This window comes from Hyperolius riggenbachi, chromosome 11 (assembly GCF_040937935.1).
Source record: "Hyperolius riggenbachi isolate aHypRig1 chromosome 11, aHypRig1.pri, whole genome shotgun sequence".
NCBI classification, from domain to species: domain Eukaryota; kingdom Metazoa; phylum Chordata; class Amphibia; order Anura; family Hyperoliidae; genus Hyperolius; species Hyperolius riggenbachi.
The window spans coordinates 85,887,264-85,910,650 of record NC_090656.1 but is presented as its reverse complement, the minus strand read 5'-3'; the positions used below and the strand labels follow the sequence as shown (position 1 = coordinate 85,910,650).

The following is a 23,387-nucleotide window of genomic DNA, read 5'->3' as shown; positions in this document are numbered from 1 at the left end:
TTCCGTGTCTGATATGCTGCGAGCTCAGGAGGATCACGAAAATCGTGATCGTAGATCAAACCTGCGATTCAGGGGAGTCCCTGATACAATTAAGCCCCTGATATCAAACTTTACCTAACTGAACTTTGCACAGATATATGCCCAGATGTTCCCCAAACTATGTGGTGCTTTGACCGTGCTCATAGAGCTATAGGCCCCAGACCAATCGGGGCTCCTCAGCTGCGAGATATTGTTGCTCGCTTTCATTATTTTGAAGTGAAAAGCCATTATTAAAGCTATAAGAAATCTGTCTGCTTACACCTTCAAAGATCACGAAGTACAGATTTTTAGTGATATTTCGCCCATAACTTTGGCAAAGAGACGCAAACTGAAACCGGTGACAGCATTGCTGAGAGAGCATGAAATACCTTATTTCTGGGGATATCCGTTCAAACTAATTGCAATGCAAGGTGAAAAAAGCCATGTCATATCTGATCCTCGTGATGCTCCAGAGGCCTTAAAATGCCTCCGAAATAAAAAATCCCGACACCTAAAGAACGGGGAGATGGGTCCACGACTCCTCCCAACTCTCAATCGCCAACACGATCTTCCACCTGACTTTCTGACCATCCGGAATTTCTTCCCTACTAAAGTTCTGAACAGACCAAAAATCGTATTCCTCTCTTGTGAAGGGAGCCCTTTTGTTAATGCTGACTGGGCTGTAACTGGCTCGGACGCTGACCTCTCTTGGGGAGTCGGCCATGTTTTCCCTGAAAGGGTGCGAGGAGGGTCGCACCGAGACAAGGCGCTTTAAATGCCTTGCAAAATTATTTGTCATAGTAATGCTTGTTATCTGCTTAATTGTTCAATCTAACCTTTTATTTTCAGGGGTTTCAGTAGAAAGCAAGCAATTAGTAGGATACATGTTTATGGTTGGGGATATAATCCCCTATGGTGTATATACTTTCTCTTTTTTTTTTTTTTTTTTTTTCTTTTTTCAAATCTTTTCTCTTTCTAATCTCTCTTTCTCCTCTGCCGGTCGCGATGTCACCCACACAAACTGTAATACCTTGACTCATTCTTGTGATGTCCCTTGGGATCCTGGTGTGCTTTATAATATAAAATCAGTATGGTAAAATTCCTCACATTAAACACCAAGGGATTAAACTCCATACGCAAAAGACGTCTAGCACTAAAGGATCTCGAAAGATCCAATGCAGATTTTGTGTTCCTACAGGAGACAAGATTCTCTTCTACTAAACCAGGTTACTTGAAAAGTAAGAAGTATCCTACATCTTTCCTTGCTAGTGCCACTGTTAAAAAAGCAGGAGTAGCACTTTTAATTCATCATGGTTGCCCATTTATATCTGACCAGATTCTAAGTGATCCCAAGGGTCGTTACCCGATTGTGAAAGGCTCACTGCATGGAGTAAAACTGATTTTGGCAACAATCTATGCTCCCAATGATCATGAGCTTCAATTTATTGAAAAAGTACTCCAAAAGATAGACTAGGCACTCAGAATGTAATCTTGGGAGGAGATTTTAATCTAATACTTTCACCGACGAAAGATAGGAAATCAGACATACTTCCCAATTCATTCTCTTCTATATGTTCTGCCTCTAGACGTTTTCACCAATTGATAAAACACTGTAGCTATTTAGATGCCTGGAGGGTTCAGCATGCAATGGAATTGGATTTCACTTTTTATTCTCCTGCAGCTAATTCATATTCAAGAATTGATTATTTTTTACTATCCCCATCACTGCTGCCCATGTTAAACTCCTCTAAGATAGGACCGATATCCTGGTCAGATCATGCCCCATTGGAAATAGAACTAAATCTCTCACAAGATTCCCCCGTTACCCTCGGTATGGAAGCTAAATAATAGTATTTTATTAGATGAGGAATCTGTCCTAGACCTGGAAGAAAATTTACAGTCCTTTTTTCAGATTAATGAGGGTTCTGTGTCCTCCTCCTACGCCACGGTTTGGGAGGCACACAAATCCTTTGAGAGGAAAAATAGTCTCAATATCCAGCAGAAAGGAAAAAAGAATACCAAAAAGCCGTAAATGATTTAACGGAGAAATTAACTGAGTTAGAAGAACAACACAAACACCCTACCAAGCAGGGGTTTCTAAAATTAGAATCTATCCGCAAGGACTTATCAGACCTACAATATGCTTGGGTAAAAAAATCCCTCTTGTTTACTAAGCAATTATTTTATGAAAGGGGAAATAAAGCACACACAATTTTAGTGAAAAAACTCCGCGATATGAAATCTAGGAATGCAATATTTGCTATAAAAGACGAGAGGCTCCATACACTATGATCTGAGACATATAGCTGGTATATTTAAAGACTATTTTTCCTCAATTTATAACTTGAATAAAGATATGACACAAAAAAACCCTAAAAGACAAAATATCTCTTCCTATATACAGGCTACTAAACTCTCTAGGATATCCCCATCCCAGCTGGAAATATTAAATCAAGATGTGAGGAAATATTTGAAATACTTAAATCATTAAAACCACATAAGGCACCAGGTTCAGATGGGTATACTATAACCTACTACAAGAAATTTAGAGATATGCTAGTGCCGAAAATGACTACTTTACTTTATTTAATGGGTTTCTGGGGAATCACATAATTCCTCCCACAATGCTACAATCACATATGGTTTTGGTCCCGAAACCAGATAAAAACCCTTTGAAAGTGAATAACTATACGCCCATTTCGTTTTTAAATACGGATTAAAAAAATATTTACAAAGGTCTTAGCCAATAGACCATCACCCATGATGCCATACCTCACTAATGCAGACCAGGTGGGTTTTATAACAGAAAGATATGCAGGGGATGATATAAGAAGGGCAATAGATTTAGTTGATTATATAAACGCAAAAAAAAAAAAATACCCTCATTGCTTCTAAGTTTAGACGCTGAAAAAGCTTTCGACAGGCTGAACTGGTCTTTTATGCTACAAACTCTTGAAGCAATGGGTATTACTGGTACCTATCTTTCAGTTATTCAGAAACTCTATACAAACCCAAAAGTAGCTTTAAAAATACCTTCTACTAACCCACATGACTACTTTTCAATTTCCAATGGCACTAGACCGGGTTGTCCCTTATCTCCACTCCTATTTGCTTTATCTATAGAGCCCCTGGCTTCAAGAATAAGGGACAACCCTGACATCTCGGGACTTACTATTGGTAACTCAACCTTTAAGATATCGCTATTTGCGGACGACGTATTAATATCTTTGACTAACGCTATCATCTCTCTCCCAAACCTGCATGCTGACCTTTCTAGATATGGAATGGTCTCAGGTTATAAGATCAATGATTCTAAATCTGAAATCCTACCGTTTCATTTACCAGAACCTATGAAAATGAGCTTAAAATCATCGTTTTCATATAGATGGCAGACCCCAAAATTAAAATATTTAGGGATATATATACCATCTCACACCTCCCAATTGGTAGAATATAATGTAACACCTATTATCTCTCGCATAATATCTGATTTGAAAAAAAAATGGGAAAATTTCCACATTTCTTGGTTTGGACGGATGATGGCCTTTAAAATGAACTCCCTTCCTAAACTGATATGTATTTTCGGTTATTCCGTTTTGGATTCCTAAATCCTATTTGTTCTTATTACAAAGGGCAATGTTTCATTTTATTTGGCATGGTCACTCTCCACGAATTGCTAGATCAATATTAACATTACAAAGGCATAAGGGGGGACTGTCAGTGCCAAATCTATATAATTATTATATAGCTAGTCAGGTTAGGCAAATGGTTGCGTGGGGGGAGCGAGGACCTCATGCTAGGTGGGCTCAAATAGAATTTCACATAATTAAACCATACCATCCTAGTGTTTTATTATGGGGTTTGGGAAATAAACTGGAAAGGGCACTACAGGATTTAGGTGCACTATCCTCTATTACTTCAAATCTCCGCTTATGGAGATCTTTGACCAAGCATTTCTCTATGCTTCCATCTGTTTCGAGTTTTATGCCTATATTTGGCAACCCAGCATTCAGACCAGGGATAAACATTCCAAAAACATCTAGATGGTCTATCAAGAATATTACATTTATCAAGGATCTTCTGGACCCATTCACTGGGAAACTCTACTCATTTGAAACTTTAAAAGATCGTGTTGGCCTATTGGACAATCATTACCCACAATACCAGCAAATTTGTCACTTTGTAAGCTCCATGTCAGCCTCATTAGAGTTTTCCAGACGTACTGAATTTGAATCTATCTGGGAAGGGGGCCGTACACAAAAAGGATTGATTTCCTCGCTATATACATGGTTCAACGACCCAGTAAGAACTAACCCGGACTTCAGGCATAAATATATGCAGTATTGGGACCAAACTTTGCAAACCACCACCAACATGGAATCCTGATCAAAAATTTGGACTAATGCAGCAAAAACATCAATCTGCACTCAAACCAAAGAAAATATATATAAAATAATGATGATGTGGTATATAACACCGGAACGCATTCACAAATGGGACCCTTCTATATCACCAGTGTGCTGGAGAGACTGTGGTGGTACAGGCTCACTACATCATATACTTTGGACTTGTCCCAAAATTCAAACTTATTGGACAGAGGTTCAAAAATGTATAAAGCGCTACACAGAAATTGAAGTACCGCTAGATCCATGGATATGTTTATTAGCTAAACCTATGCCGAAACTTAAAAATCCATCCCTGAAACTGATCAATCACTTCCTGACGGCGGCAAGATGTTTAATATCTAAGCACTGGAAGGATGTTAATCCTCCTACAATTTCAGAACTCATTAGTAGAATTAAGTATACATATAATCTAGAATATCTTACGGCCCGTCTGCAAGACAACTTGTTGGTTTTCGGAAAAATATGGGGTGATGTCTCTTTATAATAACTAAGGTATTTTGAATTCTTTTTCCGGTAAAATGTGGGTTGACAGTACGCGACCGGCATAATCTCACTCTTCTTCTTGTTCTATACCTTTTTCTTCTTCTTTACTCAATCTAATCTTGTTCTATCTACTTATATGTTAGACATGGCCCCTTTGTTTATAAACATATTAAAGTTAATTGGTACAGATTTGCTCTGATAGTAGGTACCAAGTACCCCACAGCAAAGTACCCAAATTGCTGGTTTTGGGACTAAAAACTCTTTTTATAGCATTAAGCCTAAGGGACGCCAATGAAACATAAGAAATGTTATTGCTAATATAGAAACCTTTATTGGATTCACAGAATGGTTTATACGATTGCTTATATAGCTGTGAACATAATGCAACTGTATTGTCATGTGAGCTGGTTGTATACTGTATATGTTAAAGATAAAATAAAAATTTAAATAAAAAAAAAAAAAAAAAAAAAACTAGGGATGGGACGATGAATCCCTATTCTGGATTTGTGGATTTAAATCCCAACGCCATTTAGCGCTTGCGGGATCCGCCGAATCCCGACGCAGCGTCCCCGCGCAACCGCCACTCACCATGGATTGCACAATTCTTAGGTGCAGGATTTTTAGATTCGTGATTTGAAAGGTTTGAGATATTCAAGAACCATTTTAGATTCGGATTCGAAGAAATTGTGGATTTGTCCCATCCCTAGTCAAAACAAAGGGATTCACGCAGAGATTTCCACTCTTTATAAACAAGCGCCATAAACCCTGAAAAAACTACTTAATGTTGTATTTTCACTTTTGCTAAATAATACATTTTTTTCCCCCTAGGTTATTTTCCCTGACTTTGCGGAAACTTGTTATGCTGAAAGACCTGGATAAAGATTTGCCATCTGTTGTTATTGCCGTCAAACTTCAGGTAATTATATTTTCTCTTTGGCCTAAAAATAAATAAAGTTGGCTAGATTGCTGTGCTGTACAGGAGCCAGACCGTGAGAGCGCTAGAAGGATCTCCAAATTATTGATTTTTTTTTTTTAGTGTGTGTGTGACTCACAGGAGATGGGCAATAGAAGTCATTTCTTAGACATGCTGGACACCTGGATCTATTGATTTCTCCAGTCTGTGCTTAAACATTTTGTTTAACAAATCTATAAATGTCTGTGATGCAGAATCATTCTGTGATTAAAAATACATTTACGGTACATTACCAATGTTGTTTGTATTTTGGCACACAAGTTGTAAACTATTTGACTGCTAGCACTGAAGGAGAAAAATGTACACCCATCCAGACTGGAGAAAATATCTCAGACGGACAAATGAATAGATGTAAAACTAATCAAAATGACCACTTTAATGGCTTTCAAGTGGCTTTGACTTGATTATTGCCTTCTTTCTTTCAGCTCTTTAGTTTGGATAGTGCCTCACAATGGGCTCTATTCACAATCACACATGCAGTAAGAGATTTTTTTTTTTACCACTATATTACCGCCAGTGATCATTTCCACATTTTTTCCACATTCACTAAAAATGTTCTGCATGTTTCCCGCATGCGGGAATAATCCATAAAATTTTTTGGGAGGCATGAGTAATTACATAGTAAACATGCGGAAACCATGTGGAAAAAAAAAAGTGGCCTAAAAAAACTTGTTCAAAAATTTGGTAGTTAAGTCAGAAATAAGAAATAATTTGTGAATTTGGATTTTTTTTTTTTTTTTTTGCAGGAATTCCCGACTTTTGCGGACTTTAACCGCATTTTTACGCATACGGTAAACAATGCGTACAATTTTACATATGCAGTAAATAATCAAGCGTAAAAACTTGTGAATGTCAAGATGGTCTTTTTTTCAGTCGGGAATTTACCGCAAGTGCATTTACGCATGTGGAAAATGATTGTGAATAGAGCCCAATGACTCGCTTTTATTTTCTGGTTTTGAAAATCTTCAAAAAGTAAAGCAGGTATAGAAATACATCAGTGTGCTTGCCTATTGCGCGTTTCAAATCTGTGTCTCAGTGCACACTAGCAAGCTTCTAGGAAGCCATAAAAAGGGATGCGAATGTTCGTTTGTAGATATCCATTACAATGTGTAATTGGAAAACCTAAACCTTTTATAACTGTTCTACAGGATGTGTTCTAAGGCCTAGTGCACACCGGAGCGTTTCCGCTGCGGTTTGCGATCTGCTTGCGGGTGCGGATCCGCTAGGGTAATGTATTTCAATGGGCTGGTGCACACCAGAGCGGGAGGCGTTTTGCAGAAACGCATACTCCCGGGCTGCTGCAGATTTTGGATTGCGGATGCGTTTCTGCCTCAATGTTAAGTATAGGAAAAACGCAAACCGCTCTGAAAAACGGCACTTCAGAGCGGTTTGCCAGGCGTTTTTTGTTACAGTAGCTGTTCAGTAACAGCTTTACTGTAACAATACATGAAATCTACTACACCAAAAACGCTTCACAAAACCGCAAAATGCTAGCTGAAACGCTACAGAAAAAGAAGAAAAAGCGTTTCAAAATCTGCTAGCATTTTGCGGATCTGCTAGCGGTTTTTGGTGTGCACTAGGCCTAAATGTTTATATATTTTACCTCAGGGTTCAAAGCGAATTCTACGATCAAATGAGATCTCTCTTCCAAGCAGCGGAGTTTCCGAGACTGAACTACAGCTGACGTTCTCACTGCAGGTAACTCCTTTGTTGTATGGGTTTTCACAGTATGAAAAGCTTATTATTTTTCATGGAGTTCTACATTTTCAGAAATGTTGGTACATTACAAAAAATTAATTTTATTAAATATTTAATTTTATTACAGCTGTAATATGTTTTAAACAAATGCATTTGAGTGTTAAAGGGAAGGTTCACGGTCTGTCTTAAAAAAAATAAAAATACAAATCCACTTACCTGGGGCTTCCTCCAGCCTGTGGCAGGCAGGAGGTGCCCTCGGCGCCACTCCGCAGGCTCCCAGTCTCCTCCGGCGGCGCACCTGGCCAGGCTGGCTGCCAGATCGGGCTTCTTGTGCGCTCCAAAATGCGCCTCACGGAGGTGCGCTGACATCATCTGACGTCCTCCGGGCTGTACTGCGCAGAACTACTGCGCAGTACATCCCGGAGGATGTCCGATGACGTCGGCACGCCGCCGTGAGGCACATTTTGGAGCGCACAAGAAGCCCGACCTGGCAGCCGGCCTGGCCAGGTCGGATGCGCCACCGGAGGAGACCGGGAGCCTGCGGAGCGGCGCAGAGGGCACCTCCTGCCTGCCACGGGCTGGAGGAAGCCCCAGGTAAGTGGATTTGTATTTTTATTTTTTTAACCTGCCTGGCGTTTTAATTCCTGCGGCCGCGGAAACATTTTTTTTTTTTTTTTTTTTTTTTTTTTAATTTATTCCCCCCTCCCTGCGGCGTCCCTCCCACCCCTCCTATCCCCGCCGGTGCAATCACCTGTCCGGAAATCCCCGTTCTGAACGGGATTTTCAGGAGGGCTTCCCCCCGTCGCCATGACGACGAACATCATGACGTCACAGGGAGTCTAAATCCACCCCTCAGCGCTGCCTGGCACTGATAGGCCAGGCAGCGCACGGGGTCTGGGGGGGCTGTAACGCGGCGGATCGGCGGCGATCAGGCATAACACGCAGCAAGCAAAGTGCTTGCTGCGTGTTTAAAAAAAAATTATTCAAATCAGCCCAGTGGGGCCTGAGCGGTGACCTCTGGTGTTTCTGGACGAGCCTAGCTCGTCCAGAACGCCAGGGAGGTTAAAGAGGAGCTGTTAGGTATAGGGTCTCAGAGAAAAAAAACACAGATCAGTAGCTAAATATTGGCTGTACTTACATTACATATGCATTTCACTGTCCACGATTGGATTTCACAGCATTTTTATATAGTATTTGCAGAGAATGATGCTCCTGACAGCTCACGGCAGGTTCCATGTTTGTCTGTCTCCTATGAAGCCAATTGTGATGTAATATCCGCCCTGCTTCCTGATGATTCAAAGATCCTAATAGACAACACTACTGTGCAGTGAATATTAATTAGCCATGTGGCTAGGAACAATAGCGGACTCATGCAGTATACTCTAACGGAACATGTGCCCTGTGATTATTTTTTTTTTTTGATTTTTTTTTTTCAGTGCTGTGCTGTTACAAGCTTCTGTAACATGAGCCTGTAACTTCCCACTGTGAAAGCAGCCTTAGGCCACATACAGACATCAGACCATAGTCTTTGGAAAATGAAAGATCACAGACCAATCTTACCACCCTTCCTGTAGTATAAGAGCCATACTCTACACAGTCTTTTCTATGGAGCTGAACTCCACATCAGGAAAAAATCTTGGCAAGATGCTGCACACACAGATGCTGTACAGACACAAAAGATCAGTATCTGCAAAAGATCTGTTCCTGCCAAAAATTTATTCCTGCAAATTGCAATGATAGTCTGAGATCTGCAGATCATCATACACACATGATTTAACTGACATTCATCTGCAGATCTGAAAATCCATCCTGGTGTATCTGATCTGCAGATGAATGTCAGTTAAATCATGTGTGTATGATGATCTGCAGATCTCATAGACTATCATTGCAATTTGCAGGAACAGATCTTTTGCAGATACTGATCTTTTGTGTCTGTACAGCATCTGTGTGTGCAGCATCTTGCCAAGATTTTTTCCTGATGTGGAGTTCAGCTCCATAGAAAAGACTGTGTAGAGTATGGCTCTTATACTACAGGAAGGGTGGTAAGATTGGTCTGTGATCTTTCATTTTCCAAAGACTATGGTCTGATGTCTGTAGGTGGCCTTAGGGCGTGATAGGGAAATAAAGGGGGAGGACCCAAGGTAGTGCAGAGTGGGGAGAAGAAGCAGCCCCAGAATGCTTTGCAGTATGTTGTGCGGCCTCCTTAGGGGCTTGGGAATAACCAGCCTTGCTGTTCAGCAAGGATCAAAGTAAGAGAGATTTTTAACTTCAGTATTGCCTTTTTGGCTTCCTTCTAAACTGTTTAACACAGGAGAATGGAGGTTTAAATTAGCTTTTGCAGCCTGACAGTTGCTCTTTAAGACAGACCGTGAACCTTCCCTTTTAACTTGACACACTATTGTCAGCTCCAGGACCCATTCCACTTGAAACTTGCTTTGCTCTTAAAATCCATTTATGTGATGAATTATTACATTTGGGTTTGGTGTCTACAATTTTTGTTATTCAGTTCTACTACTGTATATTCTACATATGTTGTATTTTTCAGACCATAAGACGCACTTTTTTTACCCCTAGAATTGGAGGGAAATGTCAGTGCGTCTTATGGTGCTAACATGGCAAGAATGTGCCCCCTTCTCAACGTCCGATGGCTCTGCTCCCCTCCCTTTCAGTGTTACGTTTCATGGTTCCCCCCTCCCTCCTTTCCATGCAGAGCGGGGCAAAAAGCATCTGTCTCTTCTCACCCTCCCTGCATGGGCTCTCGCCCTCCCTGCATGGGCTCTCACCCTCCCCAGTGCAGCTCCTATTGTCCTTGCAGCGGCTTCATCCTCCTCACATCAGCTCTTCTTCTCACCGCAGTGGCTCTCATCATCCCAGAGGCCGGCTTTCCTCTGTTTACACTGGCAGCGTACTATTCTACTGTGTCCTTGCTTCATGACCTCATCTATGACCCTGAAGACACGGTAGAGAAGTAGGCTGCCGGTGTAAACAGGTGAGCCCGTGCCGCTGCTGGGATGATGAGAGCCGCTGCGGGGAGAATAAGAGCCGATGTGAGGAGGATGAAAGCTGCTGCAAGGATGATGAGAGCCACTCTGAGGAGGGTGTGTGAAAAGAGACAGATGCTTCTCGCCCCACTCTGCATGGAAGGGAGGCTGGAACTATGGAACATACCGCTGAAATGAGGGGATGTTCGCTGTAAATGTACTGAAGTGCTGCAAGATGGGGGAGGCAGGGTAGGTAGCTGTGAATGTATTGTAGTGCTACGGGGGGGGGGGGGGGGGGGGTAGCTGTGAATGTACTATAGTGCTGCCTGGGGGGAATCGACACATCAATGTTACAGACTGATACACATTTTTGAAAAACGGATAGTAGCACACTAGTGTTATGTTAATGTTTTTGTTGTTTCCTGTTTTTTTTTTTCCATCTATAGTATCCACACTTCTTAAAGAGGAATGCCAATCGCCTGCAGGTCATGTTGCAGAGACGGAAGAGATACAAGAATCGAACAATACTGGGTTATAAGAGCCTGGCTGTTGGAGTAATAAATATGGCAGAGGTACAGCAAGGATATTGATGCAGGAATAACATGTAAAGCAGAAAAGGCAAATATGATAAACTAGTCTGTCACATATTCAGGAACCCATGGGAAAAACCTTTACACCAATTTGTACTGCCTTATTTCTATTAAGGTGTGATGAGGCACATCACTTGTACCACATGGGGCTTGATTCACAAAGCGGTGCTAACCTACTTAGCACGTCTAAAGTCTTTAGACGTGCTAACCAGGGTGCTAAGTAGGTTAGCACCGAATTTCTGAATCAGATAATTCGGTGCTAACCTACTTAGCACCCTGGTTAGCACGTCTAAAGACTTTAGACGTGCTAAGTAGGTTAGCACCGCTTTGTGAATCAAGCCCTAGGTATCTTGGTGACGGAGACTGCATCAGTGAGACAACATTGCAATGCCCATCACAGCAGTGTGCTTTTGCAAAGTAATCATAAAGAGGAATCAAAGTCTAGTATAACATACTATAATGACTTCCTACTCCTTTATTGCCAATATAGTTGCCATACATGCTTTAGTCCTAAAGTAATGTCATCTGTAAACCTCACAAGTCCTCCAGCTCAGAGTACAGCGATGCTAGGAGCTGCCATCAGATAGATATGTTATGCCATCAATTTTAATTCATTAAACTCTTGCGTCTTTGCTAGGTTTGCTGCAGTTTTCTCAACTGCAGTTAGTGAAGAAACAATCTGAGAAACTGCAACAGAGTATGTAATAAACTGATGAGTTTCATGCAAAGTATAAATGTGTCTAACATTTCAGTATATTTCTATTAAAGAACTTTGTGTTCCCAGAAGTTCCCAGAAGTTCTTATGGTGTGCCTAAACTATTGGAGCAAAAGAGAAATCTTCACTTTAGTTCCACCTTAATCAGTTATAAATGGGACAAAGTTTCCTGCAGGCAATGTGTGGCAGAATGTTTATTACTGGTTTTTAAATATGTAATTGCTCTTAAAACAACAAAAGACTCTTGGAAATTGAGGGGACATATGATTAGTGCCAGAAGTTGTTTCTTTTCCTGATCACTGAAATACTTTGTGTCCCAGGATGTCATTCAGGACTGCACCCCTGGTGAGACTTGTCTCTCTTCCCTAACTGTGGACAGGAAGCTTCCCATCCGCTTCCCCAGTCTAGCCTTTAAAACATAAACGTAAGAGGAAACGTGGACTCTGAATGTTCTGAATTATCTGACGGAGAATTGGAATTTTCTTAATTTTCTTTGTTTTTTTTTTCTTTTTTAAAACAGGCGCTAGGCCACAGCCGTGACTCCCCTCATACTGTCTGTGTGTGGTTATAGAAACAATGGGAGATTGAGGAAAGAAACTTCCTTTTGCAGATGATGAGATCTGGGTCTTAGATCTAGGCAGCTAACTGCCAGGTCATGTAGATGTGCATTGCCTTCCTGACCAGTTTAAGGCCTGGAACCCACTAGAGCGATTTTGTGAGCGTTTAGGGAGCGATTCAAACAGCTAGCGATTTCCCTAAACACTTAGCTAATGTTAATGGATGGACCAAATTCCACTGGAGCGATTGCGATTCCCAAAACGCAGGACATGCAGCATGTTTAGCATTTCTGCAATGTAAAGTATATAAACGCTGGCCTAATCGCTCATCAAAACCTATACAGAGCGATTTTTGCTAGCGTTTTGAAGTAACTGCACACTGTAAAAAAAAAAATTAATTGAAAGGACCAATCAGAATTAAAAATGCTAATTGCTACACAATCGCTGCCAAAAACCTTGCACTTTTTAAAATCGCTGCCAAAAACGCTCATGAATTAGCTTACAAAATGCTCACACAAAACGCTAGCGATTGCAATTAGCGATAGCGTTTTTGTAGTGGGTTCCAGGCCTAAGAATGTTTTTCCACTAGCCATGATCCTCAATTCCTGGCAAACTAATCACAGTTCTTAAGTGCACGTGGGTCACTGCCAGAGCAGGGACAAGGTCCTCCAGCACCCAAGGCTGAGACACCAAAGTGCGCCCCTCCATCCCTCCTACCTCAGCCGTCACACACTGATTGCTATTAGACTAAGAGGGCCACAGGGCCCACAACCTCCCCAACACCGTAATATCTAGTTATCTGGCTTGCAGTCACTGCTAGATATCCCCTTTTCTTATTTCTTTCTGCTTCATACACAATTAGGAATTACAGCTGAATGAATTGTGCTCCCCCTCCTACACTGCGCCCTGAGGCTGGAGCCTCTCCAGCCTATGCCTCGGCCCGGCCCTGGTCACTGCATTCCAGACTTCATTGACACCGAGATCTTTTATAGGTGTAAAGAGCAGCAAGGACTTGTTCACACTATGAGCGCTTTGTGTTTTTGAAAAGCCCTGGCAATTTTTTTTAAACGTTTGAGCAATGTTCCTCAATGTGAGTATTGTTTCCAATTGCAAGTGCGACTCCTGCACGATTTCCTGAGCGTTTGTGCTTCAATACAAAGTATAGGGAAATCGCAAAGCGCTTGAAAAAGTGCTTTGAAAAGTGATTTTGCGAGCGCTTTTTAAAATAAATACATTGTATTTTAAAAGGAATACTGTAGGGGGTCGGGGGAAAATGAGTTGAACTTACCCGGGGCTTCTAGTGGTCACCCGCAGACATCCTGTGCCCGGCCTCGCCTCCTGTTTACATTTGGAATTTCAGACTTTAAATTCTGAAAACTACTGTGCCTGAGTTGCCGTGTCCTCACTCCTGCTGATGTCACCAGGAGCGTACTGCGCAGGCCCAGTATGGTCTGCTACTGCAAAGTACGCTCCTGGTGACGTCAGCGGGAGCGAGGACATAGCCATGCAGGCACCGTGGTTTTCAGACTTTAAAGTCTGAAAATCCAGAAGTGAACCGGAGGCGGGGCCAGAGCATCGGTTAGTGGCTGCGCGGGCACAGGATGTCTGAGGGGGACCACTAGAAGCCCTGGGTGTATACACACACACGTACACACGTACACACACACACGTACACACACACGTACACACACACACACGTACACACACACACGTATGTACACACACACACGTATACACACACACACACGTATACACACACACACACGTACACACACACACACACGTACACACACACACACGTACACACACACACACGTACACACACACACGTACACACACGTACACACACGTACACACACGTACACACACACACACACACACACACACACACACACACACACACACACACACACACACACACACACACACACACACACACACACCACACACACACACAATTTCTAATGTGAACTAGGCCTGAAAGAGATTTTACTTTGGCTCTAGACCTAGTGTGCTTTGGTGTAAGGTCATTGAATTACTGTTCTGTTCTAAAAAATTGGGAATTTTTCCTCCAGTCATTTCAATTGAGATTGGATGAATTGTGACTGGATTCATCATTTTGAGTCATTGCCAATTATATTCCAAGTTGTGAATAAATGGAAACTTTTGTAGACCTTCTGAGGCCTGGAACCCACTACAAATCGCTAGCGCGATCACTAGCGTTTTTTAATTAGCATTTTGTATGCTATTTCATGAGCATTTTCTGTAGATTTTTGTAGCGATTTTAAAAAGTGTAAGCTTTTTGTCAGCGATTGTGATAGCGATTAGCGATTTTAATTCTGATTGGTCCTTTCAAATTTAATATAAATATATATATATATATATATATATATATATATATATATATATATATATATATATATATATATATATATTATAAAATCGCACGCAAATCGCTATTTTTTGTGATTTGTGAGAAATTTGCCAGCGCTTATAAACTATATATTGAAGCGCAAATGCTCCTAAAATGCTGCATGTCCTGCGGTTACGATTTTGCTAATCTCAATCGCTACTGTAGAATTTGTTACATTTATTTACACTGGCAGAGCGTTTATCGCATACATGACAAACTCCGGCCCATGGGCCAGATTTGGTCCCTAGAGCCATTAAATTTGGCCCTGAAGTGATTTTCCCACTTTGCATTATGTTTGGCCCACTCTAGACCACCAGGGAAGCTATTTTGGAGGTAAAGTCCTAAAACACCAGGGAAGCCATATGGGGAGGTAGTGGAAAGCACTAAACAGTAGGGAACTGTATAGGGGAGGTTGGGGTTCACTAGACACCAGGGAACTGTATAAGGGAGGGAGGACCACTAGAGAACTTTTATAAGGGAGGAAGGTGACCAGAAGACATTGAGGTTGGCCTGCGACTAGGTCCCAGTGTACAATTTTGGCCCACTTTGTATTGAGTTTGACACCCCTGGTTTAGGGAAACCTCTAGCGATTTTAAACTGCATCCTAAATGCTCAAAAAAGCGCTCTAGTGGGTTCCAGCCCTTGGACCTTTTTTTTTTTCCTCCCTAAGGATTAAATTATAAATCTCTGCCTTCTGCTTCTTGTTCTCTAACTTCTGCATTATCTTGTTTATCTCAGGTCCTGCAGTTTCCCAGTGAGAGCGGTCTTGTTTTGTCTCTTCATAGCCATGTCAAGGATGTTTCCTTCCCTGTTGCTGAGATAAACATCCACTCTCTCTCGAGTCAGCCTATCGATCATGAAGGGCCAAAAGCCAAGCTGTCTGGTACTGTACATCATTTCTCAATTTTTTTTTTATTTATTGTTAGATTCACATTTTTCATTCAGATGTTGATTTAATTTTAGTAAATTAACTAGCCAATTGATTTTCTAAGTAAAGTGAGGGTTGTTGACTTTGCTGCACTCTGCTGGCTTGTATAAAACCAGTTATGATTGCTGAAATGGGGTCTACACAATTGCCATCCTTTGCACATTTCTGCAGTAAAGTTTTGCAAGAAATCCACGTTGCCCTGGCTTTTGTTTTCTAAAAAAGAAGCATCCCTTTTGTAGATGTGTTGTGTGACAACCCACATATAACCCTCATTTTACAGACCTGCTCTAAATCCTGAGTGGTTGGCACTGGCAAGGCTTGCAAATATATGCAGCTTAAAAAAATACATTTATCTCCAGTGTGTTGACTAACACATTTTATTATGTAAATATAAGATACAATCGGCTATCTAAAGGCTCGTACACCCGTCTGACGAGGCGGCTGATAACGACTGCCTCAGCCGATGGGCTAGTGTACAGCGGCTGTCAACCCACAAGTGCTCCGCCCTGGGGATCATCTCACCCCTGCGACTGCCAATCGCATTGTCTGCGCCGCTCCCCCGCCTGCTGTGTGACGTCACGTATGTGCTGCTCTGTCGTCCATTTGCCCCTCCCCTGCATAGCAAAAGAACGCGTAGTCAGCTACATAGCTGAAACGCCTCTGTACAGGTCGGCCAGCAATGTCGCCGTAGGGGATTGGGTCCTGATCCCTGACAGATGACATAAGTCAAGAGGTGTTTACACACCTTAAAATATACAGCGATTTTAGCTGTGCTTTGGAATTGCCGGTGATTAAGTGGATGAAGGTGAACCCACAGGAACTATTGCAGTTTGCCAAATTGCAATCACAGGTCCTACAGCTGGTTATGTTTTATATGTATATTGAATGTAAACCCATTATGTTCACAGATCGTTCCCCAGATATTGAAAATTATTCAGAAGATGAAGATGAAAGTTTCTCTTCAGAGCAGGAGGGAAGTGATGACCCACTTCATGGACAGGTAAGGTGTATTTTTCATACACACTTTTTTATCTTTTATTATGGTTAGGAATTGTTTGCAATGCATCAAAAACATTTTTGCAGCATTTAACTTTGACATTTGCAAAACTTTGCTGCCCCCCCACCTCCCTGTTTATGAAAGGGTGAAATGAAAGAGTTAAAGTATATTCTTTTCTTCAGGGAGATGAGAGGTTAACATGGCTTTTATACATACAGTGTGGAAGGTGTTAGGATTAAATGCTTTACAGCACAAAGTGGACAGGAAGATAAGCTGTAGTGCTGGCCCTAAAGAGTTAACCTCAGCAGCGGAAGGATGAGGTAGGTATGGTCTGCTGACCAGCTATGTGCAACGGAGTTAGTGCTATTCTTGGCTTTACATGTGCTGTATGGAGAACAGCTGCAAACTACTTGGGCTTATGCATGTCGGTAAGGCTATTGAGGACAAAGGATTACTTGCAGTTCTGGTTCTCGGCATGCCTACCAAGCTACCACCCACAAGGTAGTTAGCAGGGCCGGATTTGTACTCTTTACCGCCCAAGGCCACTGTCAACAGCCGCCCCCCTTCAGTATAGGTAGCCAGCTTGCTTTCACACTGCAGCAGCCATCAGTGTCACTTATTTCTCTGCTCATGTCCAGTGCAGAAGCTTCCTCTTCCTTTCCGTCTCCAAAGCTGCCTAAGTCTAGCGGCTGGCCACAATGCAAACGTGCACAGAGAGCAAGGTGGCTGCTGCACAGGCAGCTAGCAGCAGAGTACCACAGTCAGGCGCCTAAATCCGGCCCTGGTAGTTAGACATCCCCACCTATGGCAGGGGTTTACGTTTTCACCCCATTTAATAAAATGGATCGAAAAGACCTTTGCCTTTCTCCCTTCTATACCTAGTCTCTGACAGTTTCTAATGCATACATTTTTCCTAATGCTTATTAATTGGGTTTTTGAAAAACGCAAGTATCTGCAGCAGCTGACAATTTCTTTGGGTATTAAACCAGAGTTGGGTTTTTGCAGGATTTTGACTACGAAGATGAAGATGTCCGAAAGGTGAAAAAAACTCGCAGGAAAATCCCAGCATCATCAGCAATAACAAGAGTGAGATTTTCAATTTTTATTTTTTTTTTAATTTTATTTTTGCTTACTGTTGTAAGGTTCTTTTATCTAGAAGCTCATTATCCAGAGAATTCAAAACCTGTAAGTCTTACATTTCCTAATGTACATTTGCATCGCTAGTCTACAGCTGAGCAGCGCTTGCTATTGCTATGGAAGTGGGGAGGGGGAGGGATGACTGCACGGCACATGTGTGAGTGGCTTTGGACAGGGTAAGGTAGGGAGACAGTGTGCTTGAATGAGATGATCCAACGCCCTGAATCTTTCGGTACCTCATTGGGTGGTCAGAGCTGTACACACTAGAGTGTCGGGAGAGATGGCCCCAACAAGCCACCTCTGCTTTGTTTAGTTTAGCGTTTGTACAAGGCTTTACACAGATAGCTTTCATCACCGCTATTTCTTACAACTCATAGAATGAGGCAGTGTTGCTTAAAGGAGTACTGTAACCTTCCAAAAAAAACTACTGCGCCTGTGCAGGGAGCTCCTGACGATGTCAGCAGGAGTGAGGACGCACGTGGCCAGGGCCACACAGGCTCAGGTGTTTGCAACATTAAAGTCGCAAAAACCGGAAGCGAGCCGCGGCGAGAACTGTAGGAACGTAGAGTACCGGCACAGGACGTCGGCGAAGGCTGGTAGATGTCCCAGGGAAGTTGAACTTTTTTTTTTTTTTTTTTTTTACGGTCACAGTACTGTTTTGAATGGGGATTGGCAGGCTGAGCAAGGACTGCGTAGTCAAAATGTAGGGACAGAGCAAAATTCACATTGCCTTTGCAAATAGGCCTTTCAATAGCTAAATGTGGCTGCGTAATATATGTGGGATTTTTTTTTAATTCTGCTTTATTAAAAGAACCCTAAATGAGAATCTTAAGGAAAGTGCTATTTACTTATTTCCTTTTAAAAATGCTGTTGGCGATTGAGCTCTGCTTTTAAGGGCCAGGCTTCCCGGGAAGTTGAATGGAGGGGTTCTGCTGTCAGCCACATGTGCGGTAGTTTTTTTTTTTTTTTTCCCCCATTTTTTTGTGTTGCAGTCTGCACTGTGAACTGTTTCCTTTGATTTCTGTGAGAAAGATACCGTAGTTTGTAGCAGAGCAGGTATTTCTCAAGGCTGCTGTTAAAGAGCAGCTCACAAACACGCTGCTACGTTTTGCTGTGCGTATTATGCAGTTATTGCACACAGACAAGTGCTCAAGTCATTGCACAAGCTTGTCAGACATTGTGTATATGCGATTCATATTTTCTGAATAGCTAATCTAGAATAACTAACAACTTGATTCCTCGGGTCACATTGCTGGTCTGTCCCTTTTACGTGTGTGTGTGTGTGTGTGTGTGTGTGTGTGTGTGTGTGTGTGTGTGTGTGTGTGTGTGTGTGTGTGTGTGTGTGTGTGTGTGTGTGTGTGTGTGTGTGTGTGTGTGTGTGTGTGTGTGTGTGTGTGTGTGTGTGTGTGTGTGTGGAGGGGGGAGGTAGAGGGCCGACAGAGTCACTCGGGAGTGACGTCACATGGCAGTCAATTGAGGAGCACAGTGCTGACTGAATCTCTGTCAAATAGGGATGATCAATGATATGCGAATATTTCATTGCACTTGCAATGAGGGGGGGATCGCTGTGCACATGCTGGATTCTTGGCAGAGGCAGTTGTTATAAGCCACCTCAGCCAAGTTTCCTCAGGTGTGTGTGTGTGTGTAAGAGAGGCTTAGGAGTGTGGATCATATACTTTGATTCCATTCCCCTCATGCATTCAGATTCCATCATCCTCAGGCATGCAGGTTGGCCCCTTTTTAAAGGGAATAAAGGTAGCAGCCTCCATATTCTTCTGACATGTTTCATTTTTAGTTTTTGTGTTTTTTAACTTTTTCTATTGCTTTTTTTAACTACAGCAGCCAAACATTAAGCAGAAGTTGAAGTCTCTCCTGAACAGGTTTAAAGTCTCTGAGGAGGTAAGTTTACATTCTCTTTTATGGAAATGCTATGGAGTGAAGAGTTTGTGAAATGTACCCACCATTCCCTTTAAGAAAGTTTAAGAGTAGGTTCAATAGTCAGATCTGAGCTTGTCCTTGCTTGTCCAACCTGAAATTGGTGATAAAACAGAAGTGGTGATCTTCTTGGCTGATCACTACACTTAAATATAAGGCTGTTAATATACAGCACTTTTCTGCCAATTGGTTTCATTGACACGTTTTATAAATTTACTAGCGAAACAGTCGCCAATGCAGGATAGGTCCGTATCTGCTATCCTTGCTGCTTTCAAATAAGCAATAATCAAGAAGGTCCTTGTATATATGTAACATACCTCCCTCTTTCTCTTCTTAAAAAGTTGGGACACTTAAGCCACACCCCTGCCACACCTAAGCATGCCCCGTCACACCCATGATCACGCCCCCATCACACCCCTAGTCACACAAACCATAAAGATTTCATAAGAAAAATGTTGTTTTATAATTGAAACGCCACTGCTCCTTTCTATCCTGGTTTATTTTACATCATATTAACATTTTAAAATTAGTAATATATCAATTTAAAGAATGGGAATAAAGTTTAGAGTCAATAAAACACATTTTTAGTAGAGAAATATATATATTTACATAGAAAGAGGGACAAAGTCCTGAAAGAGTGGTACAAATGAGGAGGAAAAAAGGGACAGAGGGACATGGCTCCAAAAGAGGGACAGTTGGGAGCTATGATGTAACACTACACTGTGCCTGGAGAATCCTAAGGGCTGGTTCAGACGGACGACAGGGGACGTTAAGGTGGCTGGGAAGCCACGGCGTCATGTGATGTCTAGTTCGGGGGCAGCGGCATGGCGATTGTCGGCTTTGCGTCGCGATCAGCGTTTCTCGTCCCCACAGGGGGACATGAAGCCGCGGTGGCTAGCCAGCCCTGGACGCCGCATGCTGCTTCTAGGGCCGGCCGAAACGTCGCATTAAATCGGGATCGGAACGCCGCGTTTGTGCAATCGATGGTAACCGCGCGATGCCAATCACTCCCATTCACTTGAATGGGAGCGTTTAGCCAACGAGTCCCGAACGCTTGGCGGTAAACGCTGCCAAGCGTCCGTGTAAACCAGCCCTAAAACGCACGGAGTTGAGCTTAGCCGTGCCCTATAAGGCAAACCCATTTCTTTGGCAGAGAAGGTGAGGGCTGATCTTCTCTAAATTAGCTTTCTTATTTGCAGCCTAAATTAGGGCACCACTTGTCTCTAAGGCCTCTTTGTATGGTCATTGCTGCCACAGACTAACATTAGAGGTGCCTGGCTTTTTCATTTGGAAACAGTGTCTCCCTTTTTACTGCCTGAGGTAGCAGGCTATAGACCCGTGAAGCATGGTGCAACATTGTCAGAGTGAAAGTGTAAGTGTAGTTTTTATCTAATATTGAAATAGTGAGTCCTCAATGGGGAGGTAAGTCCACCACTGCCTCCTTTTTAAACTACGGTACTTCGTAATATTATTTTCAGTATAAGGCTCTGCTCACATTAAGGTGTTCATTGACATAGACTGTAAAAGTACACACACGTCAACATCCAAAGAAATGGAACTTCCACCGGATCCATGTTCAGATATGTCCATTGCATCAGACCTATCCTAATAGAATTGCTATCATGACTTCAGTCCAGTGTCTGGAAAAGTCATGGAGGTTTGGACTTTGTGTCTGGAGTCCATCGGGGTGACGGAACATAAAGGACATGTTGTGCACAGGTTTCAGCGGATCCTTTGACATGTCTGTTGTGGTCCATGCCGTGAATTGGACTGTTTACAGGCTCAAGCATGAACCAAGCTTTAGTCGTTGCTATACTTCACAATAAAATGCATGCTGATTATTTTATCACTTCTATCTGTTTTGTTACTGAAAGTCACTATAGATAGATATATAGATATAGATACATACATACATACATACATACCTCTATCTCTGATTAAGCTAATTGTTTCTGTTTTGCAGGTTGGATTTGGCCTGGATCATGTGTCTCGTGATGAGATTAGAGAGGAAGATCTGGATGATTTGTATGACAGTCTGGAGATGTTTAACCCCAGTGACAGCTGCCCAGAGCTGGAGGAAAGTGAAAGTGTTCTAAGCACCCCCAAACCAAAGCTGAGGTACAGTCCCTGCCCTGTGCTGCCTTTCTTTTCTCTTTGCTCTACTTTGTTTGTTTTAACATGAAATGTTTCTCCAGATTGGGTTGCTGTTGAGCTTTTAAATCTTTTATTTTTCATTAAAGAGTTATGTATTGTTTTTTTTTACTTCTAAAGTAGTCTGAAGAATTTTTAAAGAGTGGTCATGTGGTGGCCATGTGACAGCCCCTACCTTGAGTATCCTTTTTCAGATGTAGCTAAGCCACAATGGGCTCTATTCACAATCCTTTTTCCACTTGTGGAAATACACTTGCGGTAAGTTCCCGACTGAAATAAGACCATCTTGGCATTCACAAAATTTCACGCATGGTTACGCATGCGTTAAATTGTACGCATTGTTTACCCGCATGCGTAAAAAGTGCAGTAAAAGTCGGTAATTCCCATAAAAAACAAAAATTCACGAACAAAAAGGGCACATCATTTTAACTATTGATTTTTATATCACCTACTAGTACTTGGTGATATTTTTTTGCTTCCCATTGACTTAAATGGAGTCTGGAGCCTTGAGCGCTGTGTTTGCTGGTTGTTTTGAAAAGTGTGTGTGTTTTTTTTTTTTTTTTTTTTTTTTTTTTTTTTAATATATGCATGGTTTCCGCATGTTTACTATGTAATTACGCATGTTTCCCCAATTTTTTTTTTTTACGCGTTGTTCTCACATGCGGAAAATTTTTAGTGAATGTGAAAAAAATGCGTAAATTATCACTGGTGGTAATACAGCGGTAAAGATTCTCTTACCGCATGTGTGATTGTGAATAGAGCCCAATGTATTTTAGAAGGGAATCCATGTCCTAGTTGCTGCCGAACACCATTCTTAATCAGGATCCATAAGTGGGGTTTTCCAGCGTGCTGCTTATCTCCTTTCTGCAGGGAGTCTACAGAATTGGTGTGAGGCGTTTGAAAGGCGTGACTGTAATCTTGTGCTCACATCAGGCACCAGTGAGAATCACGTGTTCTTTATCAAAATGAAGGAATTTGCCACATTAGAGCAAGATGTACCTCATATTAAAGGGTGTTGTGGCCTTACAATTAATGTTAAACCATCATGTCTGTTGGTTGGGTGTTTTTTATGAAAAAGTCACTTTGCCTCGGCTGTAGGTTTGGTGATTATATTGTTAATTTTATTTATTTTTATAGTTGTGTATACTAAAGCTGTTGGTTTTAAAATCCTGTTTTTCAGTCCCTATACTGCAACTAACCAAATGCGATCTTCTTGGCTGATCACCACACTTAAATATAAGGCAGTTAATATACAGCACTTATCTGCTAATTCGTTTCATTGACCGGTTTTATAAAGTTACTAGCAAAACAGTCGCCAATGCAGGATAGGTCCGTATCGGCTATCCTTTGCGCTTTCAAATAAGCAATAATCAAGAAGTTCCTTTGTATGTACAGTATGTATGTA

At 41.9% G+C, this 23,387-nt stretch overlaps 1 protein-coding gene across 2 annotated transcripts in view; it reads left to right on the top strand.

Annotated features, from left to right (window-relative positions):
• LOC137538372 (phosphofurin acidic cluster sorting protein 1-like) overlaps positions 1-23,387 on the top strand; it is a 113,606-nt gene that overhangs the window by 29,207 nt on the left and 61,012 nt on the right. For both annotated transcript variants that reach the window (XM_068260494.1, XM_068260493.1), the window contains exons 2-9: positions 5,736-5,823; positions 7,489-7,578; positions 11,006-11,131; positions 15,573-15,717; positions 16,671-16,762; positions 17,765-17,845; positions 19,736-19,795; positions 21,795-21,949. In XM_068260494.1, the coding sequence (XP_068116595.1) occupies positions 5,736-5,823; positions 7,489-7,578; positions 11,006-11,131; positions 15,573-15,717; positions 16,671-16,762; positions 17,765-17,845; positions 19,736-19,795; positions 21,795-21,949 (837 nt within the window). The remainder of the gene's footprint in view (positions 1-5,735; positions 5,824-7,488; positions 7,579-11,005; positions 11,132-15,572; positions 15,718-16,670; positions 16,763-17,764; positions 17,846-19,735; positions 19,796-21,794; positions 21,950-23,387) is intronic.